Consider the following 18,322-nt stretch of genomic DNA (forward strand, 5'->3'; position numbering starts at 1 on the left):
AGAGGCAGGCGGATCTCTGTGAGTTCGAGACCAGCCTGGTCTACAAGAGCTAGTTCCAGGACAGGCTCCAAAACCACATAGAAACCCTGCCTCGAAAAACCAAAAAAAAAAAAAAAAAAAAAAAAAAAAAAAAAAAGAAACTGCCAAAACCAAACATGAGAAACTTTGCAACAGTTTCAAGAGCTGTCTTAAAATAAACATAGTCTAAGTTTGCACTTGCTACAAACAAGATTTTGAAAACCATAAATAGAAAAAATAATAATAAGACAATAAAGTTATTGAATCTCATGAGGTTACAGGATTTATTCACTCCAGGAGCTGTGGCACATGCCTTTAATCCCTGCACTCAGGAGACAGAGGTAAGCGAATCTCTGTGAGTTCAAGGCCAGCCTGGTCTACAGAGTGAGTTCTAGGACAGACTCCAAAGCTATAGAGAAACCCTGCCTCAAACCAAAAAGATTTATTCACAATATAGAAAACTTTACTTAATGTCAGTGAAGACAATTATCAATAAGCTACATTTTTCAGAATGTAGAATAAAAGAATTATTGATAACTCTATATATCAACATAAACTAAAAGAAAGACCAGGAATCATAATTACCCATCCAAAGGACTATCGAGTGATGGACAGCTTCCTGAGCCAGAATTTTCAGGGCTGCTTAAAGACAATGGATCCAGCATCTAGGAAAATAAAGAGTTCCACCATGATTCTGCCTGATAATAACCAAAAGTTACTTTAAAAAAAAAAAAACAAAACTGCTTGTGACATAACATAAACTTCATGCGTTTAAAATATATGATTCAATGGCTTCCAGCATATCCAGAAATATACACAACTTTCCCCACAATTTCAGAATCTTTTTAGGACCTTCCAAAGAAACTCTGTAACAAACAGCAGTCACTTTGCAGAATTACTCATTTATAAACATTCTGAATAAACAAGCTGTGACTACAAAATTTTTTAAGGCAAAATACAGTTTTTCTATAGTCAAGTAATTGAAGCTGAAGTAATTTTGCTTATTAAAAACTGAACAATGGCCCTGTTCAATTGAGATGAACCATACAGTGACTGCTACATTAGATTTAAAATGCTGCAGTATGTGGGCATCAGTGCAGGGTAAGGGCCTAACAGCAACTCCACAAAAACATCTGATTACTACAAACCTGAAGTGTTCTTAAAATGGAATAAACAGTTCACAAACCTCAGCTTCATAAAATATTTATAATTTTACTCCATCTTTAAAGTGCTCACTAAGCAGGCAGTGGTGGTACATGCACACCTCTAGCCCTCTACAGGCAGGTGGATCTCAGGAGTTCAAGGCCAGTCTGATATACAGAGTGAGTTCCAGGGCAGCCAGAGTTACACTGAGAAATCCGATCTCGAAAGTTCAAAGAAGTAAAAATAAATAAACAAAATAAAATGTTCATTCTAAAAATCTGAATGATAATTAATCTAAGATTACAAACCAAATGTGTCATGGATGATCAATATAAGAAAATCAGATTATGGGGCTGGAGAGATGGCTCAGACATTGAGACCACTGGCTGCTCTTCCAGAGGTCTGAGTTCCGAGGTCTGAGTTCAATTCCCAGCAACCACAAGGTGGCTCACAGTCATCTATAATGAGATCTGGTGCCCTCTTCTGGCCTACAAGCATTCATGCAGGCAGAAAAACGTACATATAATAAATAAATAAAACCTTAAAAAAAAGAAAGAAAATCAAATTGTTTCAGTAATTTTACATACTAATACAAAAAGGCATATGTAAATTAATGAGAAGCTTCTAATATTTTTTCACTTAAGATAGAGGAGTACAGAAAATGTACACACACACACACACACACCCCACCCTAGGTATCTGCCAAATCACACTGGTCCTGATCAGTGCATCTTCACATATAGTGAAAAACAGCATCTATCTGGCTTACTTGGTCCATGCTCTCTGGAATGAACTCTCCTTCACTGTTGATGCTAGTGAATGACCCATTCCGGGCGATCTCATGTAGTTCATCTGGAATGTATCCTGGGGGAGGGGAACTTCTATCTCTATTAGTGGTACCTCAAAAAGAAAAATTGTAAGTTTTATTACTGTCAGCAAGCAAACTAATTTTTGTTTCAATTTAATAGATTATATTTCTAACCACACAAAAATAAATTAGCAAGAAAATCTAGTGCTTATAGAAACTTAATCAGAATATTCAGGCTTAGAGCTTTTATAGCCTCTCTAAACTCTAAATTAACATTCTACAACCTCACTCGAATATGCTAATTTATACTAAAGATTTTCAGACTGATGACAACCATATCATGAACTGATAACAAACAAGAGAAACTTATATTAATGCCACTGCTTCTGAATTTCCAAAGATAATTTGTATCTGCTAGTCTTTGATATAATTTGTTGCTGATATCATGGAATAGTAAAGGAATAAGGGCTCTGTATTCAGGCATGGCTTAAAGTCTAGGGGAAGTTACCATCTTAGTGTCTTTGGCAACTGGTTTGTTTTACTATCAAAGTACACAGTACTACATCACTTCTTGGTAAGAATGCTATGATGGTAAATTCATTCACCACAGACATATGTTGTGCACATTTGGTTCCATGATATTCTTTCTGGTCACAATCTTTAATCTTTAGAAACCTGAAGTGAGATTGCTTCCTAGTCATTTGGGTCCTATTTTATATTTAGTATCCTATATCTTATTTTTTATTACTTAAAACTATGTTCTTGTGGCAAACTATATTCCTTTCATTTAAATGTCTTCATAATTTCCCAGGTGTGCTGGCAAACACCTTTAATGCCAGCACCCAGGAGGCAGAGACAGGCAGATCTCTTAAGTACAAAGCCAACCTTATCTACATAGAGTTCCAGATGAATCAGCCTATACAATAAGACTCTGCCCTATCCCTCTCCTCCAAAAACTTCATACTTTAAGAAAAAATGGAGATCCTGACATTCATTTAGATGGTTCATTTAACTATTTGCAACTCTTATGAAACAATAATCTGCCTATTTTTACCTGGTTCATAGGAAATGATACTTTATTAACATAGTTTTCTGCTCTCCTTGCAGGTTTTTTAAAAGTAAATAGATACATAAGTGGTGTAAGCATTTAAATTCTATTTAAGTTTAAAGGAAAAGAAGCATATATAAAGGGGTCCTTTATTAAGTAGGGAGAAGGAGCAAGAGAACACCTATTAAACGTGCAGAGACGTCATCTGCTGTCTGAAAAGAAGTGTGGGCTGAGTTCAGGGTTCATGTCAGCTTTGTAATAGCTATGGTTACAGTTATAACTGCATCCCTGATATTTCTACTCTTTCTGAATATTCCTTTTTAAAAAAAATAAAAGAACAATATACTCAACTACTAACTGAGATGGAAGGCAGCTATAAAAGTTTCTTCATCCAATTACCTGACAACACATATTCTTAACATTGATTGTAATGGGCATATTAATACACTCAGAGAAATTCTGCACAATTTTCAGTTTTTGTCTTATCCTGGCACCAAGTCAAACAACAAAAATACTTATTGGTAGGTTAATAATGGAGAATTCAAAATTGCATTTTAACTAGTGCACTTAAGCTTTTTGTGTCTAACAACTGAAACAAAGTGGCTGATTTTACTTTTACAAAGAAAAACTATACAGTTAATAGCAACTGTGCCTCCAGTTTGAGAAGCGAAGCCTACTTTACAAGTATTCTGTTTGTGGCTTTAATCTACTGCTTCAAAGAAAGGGAAAAGGCACTGGCTTCATAGTGAGAGTGCCAGAATTTGAACTCAGTTCAAATAGTCTTTCACTTTTTTTTAAGTAATATCAAGTACATCTGCATAAGGATAAGCCCTGTCTACTTATGTATCATCTCTGTAGGTCATATCTCTAGTTCTCTGAAACAGACTCACGTGAGACAAGACACTTAAAAAGAGAATGATCATAAAGCAGCTTATTCTAGAAAATAAAAGAACATAAAAAACTCCTCTACTTTCTCACATGCTAATTTAATCTTTTCATTCATTGTTAACACCCTTCTTCTATTGAAGTCATTTCTAGATTTTCACCCAAATATTTTCCTTTGCCCTGCTTGCTTGCTTTCTCTTTACTTACCTGTATCCCCTCTTTTACTTTCCTTTTCAAGTCTATGCCTTCAATACAAGAGTTCATGCTACCTGGAGTGACTACATTCTATTCCCTATCTGTTAAAAACAGCTGTTCTTTAAGCAACAAACACTTTGATCTTGTCTATTTTTTTTAAATTTTTAATGATACTTTAAGAATTTATCTTGTTAGCCAGGCGGTGGTGGCACAAGCCTTTAATCCCTGCACTCGAGGTAGAGGCAGGTGGATCTCTGTAAGTTCAAGGCCAGCTTGGTGCACAAGAGCTAGTTCCAGGACAGGCTCCAAAGCTACAGAGAAACCCTGTCACGAAAAAACAACAACAACAAAGAAAATTATTTTATTGCCTTTATTTATATGTACATGTGAGTCAACATGTATTCATGTGCATGCAAGTGCCAGCAGAGACCAGAAGATGGTGTTGTATCCCCTAGACCAAGAGACACAGATGGCAGTGAGCCACCTGACACCGGTGCTGAGAATCAAACACCAAACTGTGGTTCTTTCAAAGAACAAAAATCACTTTTAACCACTTCAGCTCCTTGTAAATGGCTTTTTTTTTTTATGGCAACAAGCATGGAGGGTTTAAAACACCTCTGCCTACCCAGGCTCAATAAGGCCACCTCACAAGATAGCACACAAGATCCTTATTTCTTTATATCATAAGCTTAAGTATAAGGAATTCATTATTCATGATAAATAAAACTAGATACAAGAAAAAAATAACACAATCTAGTTATTCCTAGCCATGTTTATATTGATAGATAGCATATTCTGGCAATACCTAAAACCTTAGAGAACTTAGAAATGAGAGTCCAGTCATAATGTCTTAGTTACTGCCTTTCTTTACTCATATCATTAAAACCTCTTCGAAATTTTACTTGAATTCCTGAATATTAAAATACTCTGTATAAACAAAAATTTTTAATTGGATATAGCTAGTCCTACAATATGGAAAATTAATTTCTCAGGAACAATAGTTAAGACAAAGTAGTTCAAGCATATGATTGCAGAGAGCACAGAGACAAGGTGCTACTTATCAGAAATATATTTCATGTTACAATACATTAAAAGATGAGAAGGATTTGAGAAATCACTCAATTTCCTTATTCAGACCCTGGCTTTCTCACCTACTACAGATAGCCGCTTTTTCCTCTCTGCACCAAGTTGTGTATTATTCAAATCTTCTGATGATGGTGATGGTTCTAAATTAGTAGCCTAGAAGAGAAAAGAGCAATTAATGCTATTCTTCCCATTTGAGGCTTTCAACTGAATCCTCCTCTCACTACAACACAGCCTAGCTATTCTCCACTCTTGTTGGGACTTTTCAAATGTACTCTTACAAATTTTAATTTACCAGAAGAGTGGCATAAGCCTAATTGGAAGGCGAGAACAAGAAGATCTCTTGCACCCAGGTACAGAAAGGGACGGAGGGAGGAAAACAGGTGGTTGAGGGAGGAGAGGATGAAGAAGACAAGATATTTCAGGGCCAGTAAGATGGCTTAGCAGGTAAGCGTGCTTGCAGTTCAAACCCTGGAACCAACATGTGGGAAGAAGAGAACTGATCTTCTTCATACATGTGCCTGTGGCAATGTGCACACTTCACCCCATCCACACAAAATAAATGTAAAAGTAAAAATAAAAAATGGACATTTCAATTCTAACATAATTTTTTGCAAGTTGCCAGTTTCTATTCATTTCACATGTATAATATATTCTTATTTGTAACTCTGACTGTATAGTTTCGGGGGAACAAGGATATTAAGTTACAGTAATGAAAAGTATGTAAGTTCAATTTTGTAAACTAAACTTATAAATTAAATAATTTATAAAACTTAATTTTATAAATTAGATTATATTAAATGATTACAAGTCTTAAAATCTTCAGTGAGAAATACAACCCCAATTCATACCTGTGTACTTCCGTTCATTACAAGTAATATCTTGAGGCTCTTCATGTGAATACTCCGATCCAGCAGCTCCACGGCTTTGTCTAAGTCATCTTGGGTAGTTAACGGAATTACGAGCTAAACAAAAAGAGGAATCATGCAAACATCACATCACGTCAAGCTCTTCCATGAGCGGCTCCATTACTGGGGAACTGCAAATCTGAAACCCCTTGTACTCTGTTACTACAGTGACAGTCTAAGGAGTGCACACATCTCTGTCCTCTATCACTACAGTGACAGTCTAAGAGTGTACACATCTCTGTCCTCTATCACTACAGTGACAGTCTAAGGAGTGTACACATCTCTGTCCTCTGTCACTACAGTGACAGTCTAAGGAGTGTACACATCTCTGTCCTCTGTTACTACAGTGACAGTCTAAGGAGTGCACACATCTCTGTCCTCTATCACTACAGTGACAGTCTAAGGAGTGCACACATCTCTGTCCTCTGTTACTACAGTGACAGTCTAAGGAGTGCACACATCTCTGTCCTCTATCACTACAGTGACAGTCTAAGAGTGTACACATCTCTGTCCTCTGTTACTACAGTGACAGTCTAAGGAGTGCACACATCTCTGTCCTCTATCACTACAGTGACAGTCTAAGAGTGTACACATCTCTGTCCTCTATCACTACAGTGACAGTCTAAGGAGTGCACACATCTCTGTCCTCCATCACTACAGTGACAGTCTAAGGAGTGTACACATCTCTGTCCTCCATCACTACAGTGACAGTCTAAGAGTGTACACATCTCTGTCCTCTATCACTACAGTGACAGTCTAAGGAGTGCACACATCTCTGTCCTCTGTTACTACAGTGACAGTCTAAGGAGTGCACACATCTCTGTCCTCTATCACTACAGTGACAGTCTAAGGAGTGTACACATCTCTGTCCTCTATCACTACAGTGACAGTCTAAGGAGTGCACACATCTCTGTCCTCTATCACTACAGTGACAGTCTAAGGAGTGTACACATCTCTGTCCTCCATCACTACAGTGACAGTCTAAGAGTGTACACATCTCTGTCCTCCATCACTACAGTGACAGTCTAAGAGTGCACACATCTCTGTCCTCTGTTACTACAGTGACAGTCTAAGGAGTGTACACATCTCTGTCCTCTGTTACTACAGTGACAGTCTAAGGAGTGTACACATCTCTGTCCTCTATCACTACAGTGACAGTCTAAGGAGTGTACACATCTCTGTCCTCCATCACTACAGTGACAGTCTAAGGAGTGTACACATCTCTGTCCTCTATCACTACAGTGACAGTCTAAGGAGTGCACACATCTCTGTCCTCCATCACTACAGTGACAGTCTAAGGAGTGCACACATCTCTGTCCTCTGTTACTACAGTGACAGTCTAAGAGTGTACACATCTCTGTCCTCTGTTACTACAGTGACAGTCTAAGGAGTGTACACATCTCTGTCCTCTATCACTACAGTGACAGTCTAAGAGTGCACACATCTCTGTCCTCTGTTACTACAGTGACAGTCTAAGAGTGTACACATCTCTGTCCTCTGTTACTACAGTGACAGTCTAAGGAGTGTACACATCTCTGTCCTCCATCACTACAGTGACAGTCTAAGAGTGCACACATCTCTGTCCTCTGTTACTACAGTGACAGTCTAAGAGTGTACACATCTCTGTCCTCTATCACTACAGTGACAGTCTAAGGAGTGTACACATCTCTGTCCTCTATCACTACAGTGACAGTCTAAGAGTGCACACATCTCTGTCCTCTGTTACTACAGTGACAGTCTAAGAGTGTACACATCTCTGTCCTCTGTTACTACAGTGACAGTCTAAGGAGTGTACACATCTCTGTCCTCTATCACTACAGTGACAGTCTAAGGAGTGCACACATCTCTGTCCTCCATCACTACAGTGACAGTCTAAGGAGTGTACACATCTCTGTCCTCTATCACTACAGTGACAGTCTAAGGAGTGCACACATCTCTGTCCTCTATCACTACAGTGACAGTCTAAGGAGTGCACACATCTCTGTCCTCCATCACTACAGTGACAGTCTAAGGAGTGCACACATCTCTGTCCTCCATCACTACAGTGACAGTCTAAGGAGTGTACACATCTCTGTCCTCTGTTACTACAGTGACAGTCTAAGGAGTGTACACATCTCTGTCCTCCATCACTACAGTGACAGTCTAAGAGTGCACACATCTCTGTCCTCTGTCACTACAGTGACAGTCTAAGGAGTGTACACATCTCTGTCCTCCATCACTACAGTGACAGTCTAAGAGTGCACACATCTCTGTCCTCTGTCACTACAGTGACAGTCTAAGAGTGCACACATCTCTGTCCTCTGTTACTACAGTGACAGTCTAAGGAGTGTACACATCTCTGTCCTCTATCACTACAGTGACAGTCTAAGAGTGCACACATCTCTGTCCTCTATCACTACAGTGACAGTCTAAGAGTGTACACATCTCTGTCCTCTGTTACTACAGTGACAGTCTAAGGAGTGTACACATCTCTGTCCTCCATCACTACAGTGACAGTCTAAGAGTGTACACATCTCTGTCCTCTATCACTACAGTGACAGTCTAAGAGTGCACACATCTCTGTCCTCCATCACTACAGTGACAGTCTAAGGAGTGTACACATCTCTGTCCTCTATCACTACAGTGACAGTCTAAGGAGTGTACACATCTCTGTCCTCTGTTACTACAGTGACAGTCTAAGGAGTGTACACATCTCTGTCCTCTGTTACTACAGTGACAGTCTAAGGAGTGCACACATCTCTGTCCTCCATCACTACAGTGACAGTCTAAGGAGTGTACACATCTCTGTCCTCTGTCACTACAGTGACAGTCTAAGGAGTGTACACATCTCTGTCCTCTGTCACTACAGTGACAGTCTAAGGAGTGTACACATCTCTGTCCTCTATCACTACAGTGACAGTCTAAGGAGTGTACACATCTCTGTCCTCTATCACTACAGTGACAGTCTAAGGAGTGCACACATCTCTGTCCTCTGTTACTACAGTGACAGTCTAAGGAGTGCACACATCTCTGTCCTCTGTTACTACAGTGACAGTCTAAGGAGTGCACACATCTCTGTCCTCTGTCACTACAGTGACAGTCTAAGGAGTGTACACATCTCTGTCCTCTATCACTACAGTGACAGTCTAAGGAGTGTACACATCTCTGTCCTCTATCACTACAGTGACAGTCTAAGGAGTGCACACATCTCTGTCCTCTGTTACTACAGTGACAGTCTAAGGAGTGCACACATCTCTGTCCTCTGTTACTACAGTGACAGTCTAAGGAGTGCACACATCTCTGTCCTCTGTTACTACAGTGACAGTCTAAGGAGTGCACACATCTCTGTCCTCTGTTACTACAGTGACAGTCTAAGGAGTGTACACATCTCTGTCCTCTGTTACTACAGTGACAGTCTAAGGAGTGTACACATCTCTGTCCTCTATCACTACAGTGACAATCTAAGGAGTGTACACATCTCTGTCCTCTATCACTACAGTGACAGTCTAAGGAGTGTACACATCTCTGTCCTCTATCACTACAGTGACAGTCTAAGGAGTGTACACATCTCTGTCCTCTGTTACTACAGTGACAGTCTAAGGAGTGTACACATCTCTGTCCTCTATCACTACAGTGACAGTCTAAGGAGTGTACACATCTCTGTCCTCTGTCACTACAGTGACAGTCTAAGGAGTGTACACATCTCTGTCCTCTGTTACTACAGTGACAGTCTAAGGAGTGTACACATCTCTGTTCTCCATCACTACAGTGACAATCTAAGGAGTGTACACATCTCTGTCCTCCATCACTACAGTGACAGTCTAAGGAGTGTACACATCTCTGTCCTCTATCACTACAGTGACAGTCTAAGGAGTGCACACATCTCTGTCCTCTATCACTACAGTGACAGTCTAAGGAGTGCACACATCTCTGTCCTCTATCACTACAGTGACAGTCTAAGAGTGCACACATCTCTGTCCTCTATCACTACAGTGACAGTCTAAGAGTGCACACATCTCTGTCCTCTATCACTACAGTGACAGTCTAAGGAGTGTACACATCTCTGTCCTCTATCACTACAGTGACAGTCTAAGGAGTGCACACATCTCTGTCCTCTATCACTACAGTGACAGTCTAAGAGTGCACACATCTCTGTCCTCTATCACTACAGTGACAGTCTAAGGAGTGTACACATCTCTGTCCTCTATCACTACAGTGACAGTCTAAGAGTGCACACATCTCTGTCCTCTATCACTACAGTGACAGTCTAAGAGTGCACACATCTCTGTCCTCTGTCACTACAGTGACAGTCTAAGGAGTGTACACATCTCTGTCCTCTATCACTACAGTGACAGTCTAAGAGTGTACACATCTCTGTCCTCCATCACTACAGTGACAGTCTAAGGAGTGCACACATCTCTGTCCTCTATCACTACAGTGACAGTCTAAGGAGTGTACACAATCTGTCCTCTGTTACTACAGTGACAGTCTAAGGAGTGTACACATCTCTGTCCTCCATCACTACAGTGACAGTCTAAGGAGTGCACACATCTCTGTCCTCCATCACTACAGTGACAGTCTAAGAGTGTACACATCTCTGTCCTCCATCACTACAGTGACAGTCTAAGGAGTGTACACATCTCTGTCCTCCATCACTACAGTGACAGTCTAAGAGTGTACACATCTCTGTCCTCCATCACTACAGTGACAGTCTAAGAGTGCACACATCTCTGTCCTCTATCACTACAGTGACAGTCTAAGGAGTGTACACATCTCTGTCCTCTATCACTACAGTGACAGTCTAAGGAGTGTACACATCTCTGTCCTCTGTTACTACAGTGACAGTCTAAGGAGTGTACACATCTCTGTCCTCTATCACTACAGTGACAGTCTAAGGAGTGTACACATCTCTGTCCTCTATCACTACAGTGACAGTCTAAGGAGTGCACACATCTCTGTCCTCTATCACTACAGTGACAGTCTAAGGAGTGTACACATCTCTGTCCTCTGTTACTACAGTGACAGTCTAAGGAGTGTACACATCTCTGTCCTCTATCACTACAGTGACAGTCTAAGGAGTGCACACATCTCTGTCCTCTGTTACTACAGTGACAGTCTAAGGAGTGCACACATCTCTGTCCTCCATCACTACAGTGACAGTCTAAGGAGTGTACACATCTCTGTCCTCTGTTACTACAGTGACAGTCTAAGGAGTGCACACATCTCTGTCCTCTATCACTACAGTGACAGTCTAAGGAGTGTACACATCTCTGTCCTCTATCACTACAGTGACAGTCTAAGGAGTGTACACATCTCTGTCCTCTGTTACTACAGTGACAGTCTAAGGAGTGTACACATCTCTGTCCTCTATCACTACAGTGACAGTCTAAGGAGTGTACACATCTCTGTCCTCTATCACTACAGTGACAGTCTAAGGAGTGTACACATCTCTGTCCTCTGTTACTACAGTGACAGTCTAAGGAGTGTACACATCTCTGTCCTCTATCACTACAGTGACAGTCTAAGGAGTGTACACATCTCTGTCCTCTATCACTACAGTGACAGTCTAAGGAGTGTACACATCTCTGTCCTCTGTTACTACAGTGACAGTCTAAGGAGTGCACACATCTCTGTCCTCTATCACTACAGTGACAGTCTAAGGAGTGTACACATCTCTGTCCTCTGTTACTACAGTGACAGTCTAAGGAGTGTACACATCTCTGTCCTCTATCACTACAGTGACAGTCTAAGGAGTGTACACATCTCTGTCCTCTATCACTACAGTGACAGTCTAAGGAGTGTACACATCTCTGTCCTCTATCACTACAGTGACAGTCTAAGGAGTGTACACATCTCTGTCCTCTGTTACTACAGTGACAGTCTAAGGAGTGTACACATCTCTGTCCTCTATCACTACAGTGACAGTCTAAGGAGTGTACACATCTCTGTCCTCTATCACTACAGTGACAGTCTAAGGAGTGTACACATCTCTGTCCTCTGTTACTACAGTGACAGTCTAAGGAGTGTACACATCTCTGTCCTCTATCACTACAGTGACAGTCTAAGGAGTGTACACATCTCTGTCCTCTATCACTACAGTGACAGTCTAAGGAGTGTACACATCTCTGTCCTCTATCACTACAGTGACAGTCTAAGGAGTGTACACATCTCTGTCCTCTATCACTACAGTGACAGTCTAAGGAGTGCACACATCTCTGTCCTCTGTTACTACAGTGACAGTCTAAGGAGTGTACACATCTCTGTCCTCTATCACTACAGTGACAGTCTAAGGAGTGCACACATCTCTGTCCTCTATCACTACAGTGACAGTCTAAGGAGTGTACACATCTCTGTCCTCTATCACTACAGTGACAGTCTAAGGAGTGCACACATCTCTGTCCTCCATCACTACAGTGACAGTCTAAGGAGTGTACACATCTCTGTCCTCTATCACTACAGTGACAGTCTAAGGAGTGCACACATCTCTGTCCTCTGTTACTACAGTGACAGTCTAAGGAGTGCACACATCTCTGTCCTCTGTTACTACAGTGACAGTCTAAGGAGTGTACACATCTCTGTCCTCTATCACTACAGTGACAGTCTAAGGAGTGTACACATCTCTGTCCTCTATCACTACAGTGACAGTCTAAGGAGTGTACACATCTCTGTCCTCTGTTACTACAGTGACAGTCTAAGGAGTGTACACATCTCTGTCCTCTATCACTACAGTGACAGTCTAAGGAGTGTACACATCTCTGTCCTCTATCACTACAGTGACAGTCTAAGGAGTGTACACATCTCTGTCCTCTATCACTACAGTGACAGTCTAAGGAGTGTACACATCTCTGTCCTCTGTTACTACAGTGACAGTCTAAGGAGTGTACACATCTCTGTCCTCTATCACTACAGTGACAGTCTAAGGAGTGTACACATCTCTGTCCTCTATCACTACAGTGACAGTCTAAGGAGTGTACACATCTCTGTCCTCTGTTACTACAGTGACAGTCTAAGGAGTGTACACATCTCTGTCCTCTATCACTACAGTGACAGTCTAAGGAGTGTACACATCTCTGTCCTCTATCACTACAGTGACAGTCTAAGGAGTGTACACATCTCTGTCCTCTATCACTACAGTGACAGTCTAAGGAGTGTACACATCTCTGTCCTCTATCACTACAGTGACAGTCTAAGGAGTGCACACATCTCTGTCCTCTGTTACTACAGTGACAGTCTAAGGAGTGCACACATCTCTGTCCTCTATTCCAACACCACTTAAAGTCTCAGAAAGAACGTAAAGAGAGAAAATATATTTCTTATTAATCCTTACATTCTTCTAGTAAATATAACTAAAAATTAATTTTCTGTGATATTTTATAACTGCTAAATTTAAGGTACAGTAAGTACATTCATGCTAAAAACAGTGAAAGGTAGAAACACACAAATTATATAAAATAAGGTACTCTTTATACCTGCACAAATAAAATTCTTAGTTCTTTTTCAATAGTAAACACAGACTTATACTCTGTCTGATGTGTTTGCAATGTAACAAACCTTGAGCATCTGTGAAAGCTGCCATGGGAAGTATCATCAGCTACATATCTGCAATCTACAATTCACCTGTATTCATCTCTGGTCCTGTTGACTGACCACTACACTCTAGAACAGGCAAGCCAAATGAGCAATCATCTCAGGAAACCCTCAAAGGACTCACTCATGGTTAAGATGTTATAAAAGACAGAAGCACCCAAGAGGTCTATGAAAAAAAGTAGGTGAGACTACACTGTCAGATCTGACAATAAGGAAAGAGTAGGATTCGTTCTAATCTCAAGATTAAAAGGGTTTCCCAAAAACATAGTGAGCCTCAAGACCATATGTACTGACCCCAAACATAAATAACATAGGAAAGGGGCATGAAGAGATGCCTCAGTGATTAAGAGCACTAGTTGTTCTTCCAAAGGACCCAGGTTCCATGCCCAGCATCCACAACTGTCTGTAACTCCAGCTCCAGGAATCTGGCACCCTCACATTGACACACATGCAGACAAAACATCCATGCACAGAAAAATAAATAAAAATATTTAAATATATATAGGAATAAAAAAACATCCTAAACACCATCCAATGATCCTAAGTTTTAATACAGTTGACTCCCAAAGCTCTATAGGCCCAAGGAAAGTAAATTCACTGCGTACATAGAGTAAAAGGAAAAAACTGAAGCAGAAGTGGCGAGGTGCTGCCTGTCCTGCTACTGTATATCCTTACTCAACTATCTCCACACAACATGTCACATCAGTCGTCTAGTGGACCACTCTTTTCCTAGTCACCAAATCAAAGTACAGGCTCTTACATGAACACACGAACTGTCCAAAATAAAGACTACTAAAGTGAAATGGCACACATTTACCTCATTGTTGGTATAGTGTAGATCCATAGACTGCCCAAAGGCAACTTTAGACTTAGACCTCAGATCTTCTAGTTTAACTGGTCTGGTAACCTGCAGAATTCTACAGGAAAATAATTTTAAAATATTTTATTTTCTTTGTAATAAACAATATACTTACAACAGTTGTTTCATTATATGAAAAAATTAAGGGCTAGAAAGATGGCTCAGCAGTTAAGAGCACTGGCTCTTCCATAGGACCCAGGTTTAATCCCCAGAACCCACATGACACCTTACAAGTGTCTTTAACTCCAGGGGATCTGACACCTTCGCATAGACATACACACAGAGAAAACACCAGTGCACATAAAAAACACATAAGTTTAAAAAAAAAAAAGATGAGAGGTGGTGTCACACACCTTTAATTCCAACACTCAGAGGCAGAGGCAGGCAGATCCCTGTGAGTTTCAGGTCTACCTGGTCTACAGAGCAAGTTCCAGGACAGTCAAGGCTACACAGAGAAACCCGGTCTCAAAAAAATCAAATAATGAAAAAAAAAGTGAAAATTATAATACACTTTTAATAAAATACAAAAAATTATTTCAATATAAAATTTAAAACAGAACCACTAAATTTTGTTCTACGCTAATTTATAATTTTTTAAAGATTCTCAAAGTTTAATTCATAATCACATAAATATTAAAAACCAGTGTAAAGCATCCATTTAGGAAAGTGAATTTAATTAACTATGTGACATATTTGTAACAGAATGCAGTGAAATTGATAAGAATAGTTAAGTTATCCATTCTGTGGAGATCAAATTTGATTTCTGGATCCTTATTAATTCAACATTTTAGCACATTTACTATCTAAGCAACTCTAAGACTCTAAAGGACTGAAGTGAAATAAAATTATGATATTTGCTTCTTCTATTCCTGAGGCGTGGCCAGCGCAGAGAACATGCACTAAGTCTAGAGAGAACCATGTTAGATTAGCTTCTCGGGGGAGAAGCCACTTCCGTGATCCCTTTTTATAGTATTAGGGCATATCACATATAAAATCCAGAGCTGAGGAAACGGAAAAGCTAGCAAAGACCCAGAAAATAATGTCAAACAGGGAATACATTACTAGACAATAGGTTTTAGTTTGTTTGTTCGTTTGGTGTGGTTTGGTTTTTGGTTTCTCAAGGTGTCTCTGTGTTCTGGAACAGCTCTGGCTGTTCTGGAACTTGCTTTGTAGAGCAGGCTGGCCTTGAACTCACAGAGATCCACCTGCCTCTGCCTCCTGAGTGCTGGGACTAAAGGCACGCACCACCACCTCACAGCTTAGATAATAGTTTTACAGTTTGTCAAGTATACTTTTTTCCCCCAGTATCTCTGGTGAATTATATTCACATTTTCGAGTTATATGACTTATGAGCCATTTTAAATTTCTTAAGACTAACAAGCCTTCATTAACATTATGAGTCACTAATAACAACAACAACAAAAAATTGTACCTCCTATTAGATCTCTTTGTCAGTTATTTCGCCCTGAGGTACAAATACTAGTCGGACAGCAGGCATAGAAGGCTAGGCTTACAATCATGCTAAATAAATAGTCTGCAGTCACCATTCCAACTCACTGTACAAAACATTATTAACAAAACACATGTCATGGCATTGAAATCTCTTGAGAACACTCAAAAATTGAACTCAGTAAAAATACAAGTAAAGAGTAAAATTTTAAAGTGTGTAGTATGAGACAATTTTATTTACTTCCTGATATTGCAAAGTATTTCCAATGGTCAGCAGGCACCTGACATATTCTATTTCTCTTCAGTCTAGGTGGGTGTCACACATTACCAAAGACTATTCCATTTTAATTTTAAAAATCACAAAACTTCATTCAAATCTAAAAAGAATCTTTAATAGCTTAGTTGGAACACATGTTTTATTGTATGATTTAATTGATGTGTAACATTTCCTTACTTACCTTTTTTCTCCTCTGTGTTCAAATTTGACTCGGACATCATTCTATAATAAAATGAAGATATTAGTTATTAGCCTACTCATTGGACACAGAGCACAAGAGAGGGGGTTTCATTTTCAAAGTATAATTCTAATCACCTGATGTCTGTCAAAAAGCTGAGGTGAGACTACACTGTCAGATCTGACCATAAGGAAAGAGCACCAACGTACTCAAATGACCTGAACCCAAGGACATACAGACTGCTATACCGTACATCTTCTTCATCTGTATGTTTCAAGGCATCTGAACATATGCTTGTTGTTTGGCTTGGTTTATCCTTATTAAATTCAGAACTTTCTCCTTTTTTCTTAAAGGAAGTACTTTAAAGCTTCTTTTCTGAATGTTCAAATTGTCAGTCTCTTTTTTTCTCATATTTCGGTAGTCAATCCCGTAAGTTAAATAGCTCCTAAGTAACAAACATGGATACAACACACACAGAGGTAGAATTCATGTCCTACGCAAAGTAGGGCAGGATAGTGTGAGATTTCACTGTGCTACTTCAAATGGCATGAAATTTAAAACTTATGATCTGCTTATCTATACAATATCATACCTGTTATTTTTTGACCTAAGCCAACCATGAGTAACTGAAACTATGGGAAGTAAAAACAGACATAAGAGGAACTCTAAAATTCTACTTTCCATGCTTTCCACCTCATACTAATCTTGTTTATAGGAATCAAAATCATCACATTTCTAAGTATCCAGAAGTGACTTCTGGGAAAATAAATTGTTTATCTTAGATGCTTGAAGAATAGGTGAAATAAAAACTTATGCAATTATCATATAGCTTTTAAAACATGTATTCATTTTTTGTTATTTCAATATTCTACCTATACACAGCATTTACACTGTATCACATTAAATGTTGTAAATAAGACAAAATTAAAAAAGCAAACATACCAGATAATTTATATTAAACACAACATTTGATTCAAAGTATAAAAGAAGTCTTTACAAGATCAGGCTATGAAATGAAAGTTATGAAACAACAAATATACTTATTAAAATATTACTGATCTTGGGACTAGAAAGATGGTGCAGTGGTTACTACATACTAGTCTTGCAGAAGACACAAGCTCAACTCCTAACACTCATGTCAGACAGCTCACAACCACCTCCAACTCCAGCACTAGGGGGTTCCAGTACTGCTGATCTCTACAGGCACCTACAATTTCATCCACATACCCACACAGACACACAAATACACGTAATTTAAAAATAATAAAAATGAAATGTTTTAGGTATTATTGAAATAGATACCTGTTTTTTTGGTGATGAAGGTTTTGTTTTTCTGGTTTCCTGTAAAGATAATGCTGGCCGACTAGCCTTATGAAGGACAGCCAAATCTTGCATGATTGAATTCAAAGCTTGCTGATCATCTAGGTATTTTTTAAAAGAACACATACACAAAACTGTAATTTCAACATATATTCATCATAGACAAGAAGCAGAATTTATAATGTAATTGAGTTTAAAGATGAATTAGCTGGACTAGAGAGATGGCTCAGCAGTTAAGAGGGCTTGCTACTCTTCCAGAATATTCAAGTTTAGTTCCCAGTACTCACACTGAGCAGCTTACAACCACCTGTGACTCTAGAATCCTGTACACTCTTCTGGCCCTTATGGCCACCTCCAAACATGTGGAACATACTCATAGATTATATAAATTTGTTGCTGTTGTTGCTGTTGGAGACAGGGTCTATGTAGCTCTGGCCGTCCTGGAACTCACTATGTATATCAGGCTCGCTATGAATTCACAGGGATCAACCTGCCAAATGTTGTGTTATAAGTAAATACAAAATACTACCTCTGAGAACAGCTAATATCAATCTGCGTAAGACTCAAGTTCAACATAAACTAAGT

General features: G+C 39.4%; 1 protein-coding gene across 1 annotated transcript in view; it reads right to left on the bottom strand.

The window, feature by feature from the left end:
• Map3k2 (mitogen-activated protein kinase kinase kinase 2) overlaps nucleotides 1–18,322 on the bottom strand; it is a 90,185-nt gene that overhangs the window by 25,678 nt on the left and 46,185 nt on the right. Inside the window, exons 3-9 of the mRNA XM_075969058.1 lie at nucleotides 17,720–17,838; nucleotides 16,421–16,461; nucleotides 14,472–14,571; nucleotides 6,032–6,145; nucleotides 5,249–5,336; nucleotides 1,931–2,061; nucleotides 604–683 (exon numbers count right to left, since the gene is read on the bottom strand). Coding sequence (XP_075825173.1) covers nucleotides 604–683; nucleotides 1,931–2,061; nucleotides 5,249–5,336; nucleotides 6,032–6,145; nucleotides 14,472–14,571; nucleotides 16,421–16,461; nucleotides 17,720–17,838 — 673 coding nt within the window. The remainder of the gene's footprint in view (nucleotides 1–603; nucleotides 684–1,930; nucleotides 2,062–5,248; nucleotides 5,337–6,031; nucleotides 6,146–14,471; nucleotides 14,572–16,420; nucleotides 16,462–17,719; nucleotides 17,839–18,322) is intronic.

This window comes from Microtus pennsylvanicus, chromosome 4 (genome assembly GCF_037038515.1).
Source record: "Microtus pennsylvanicus isolate mMicPen1 chromosome 4, mMicPen1.hap1, whole genome shotgun sequence".
Classification (NCBI taxonomy): domain Eukaryota; kingdom Metazoa; phylum Chordata; class Mammalia; order Rodentia; family Cricetidae; genus Microtus; species Microtus pennsylvanicus.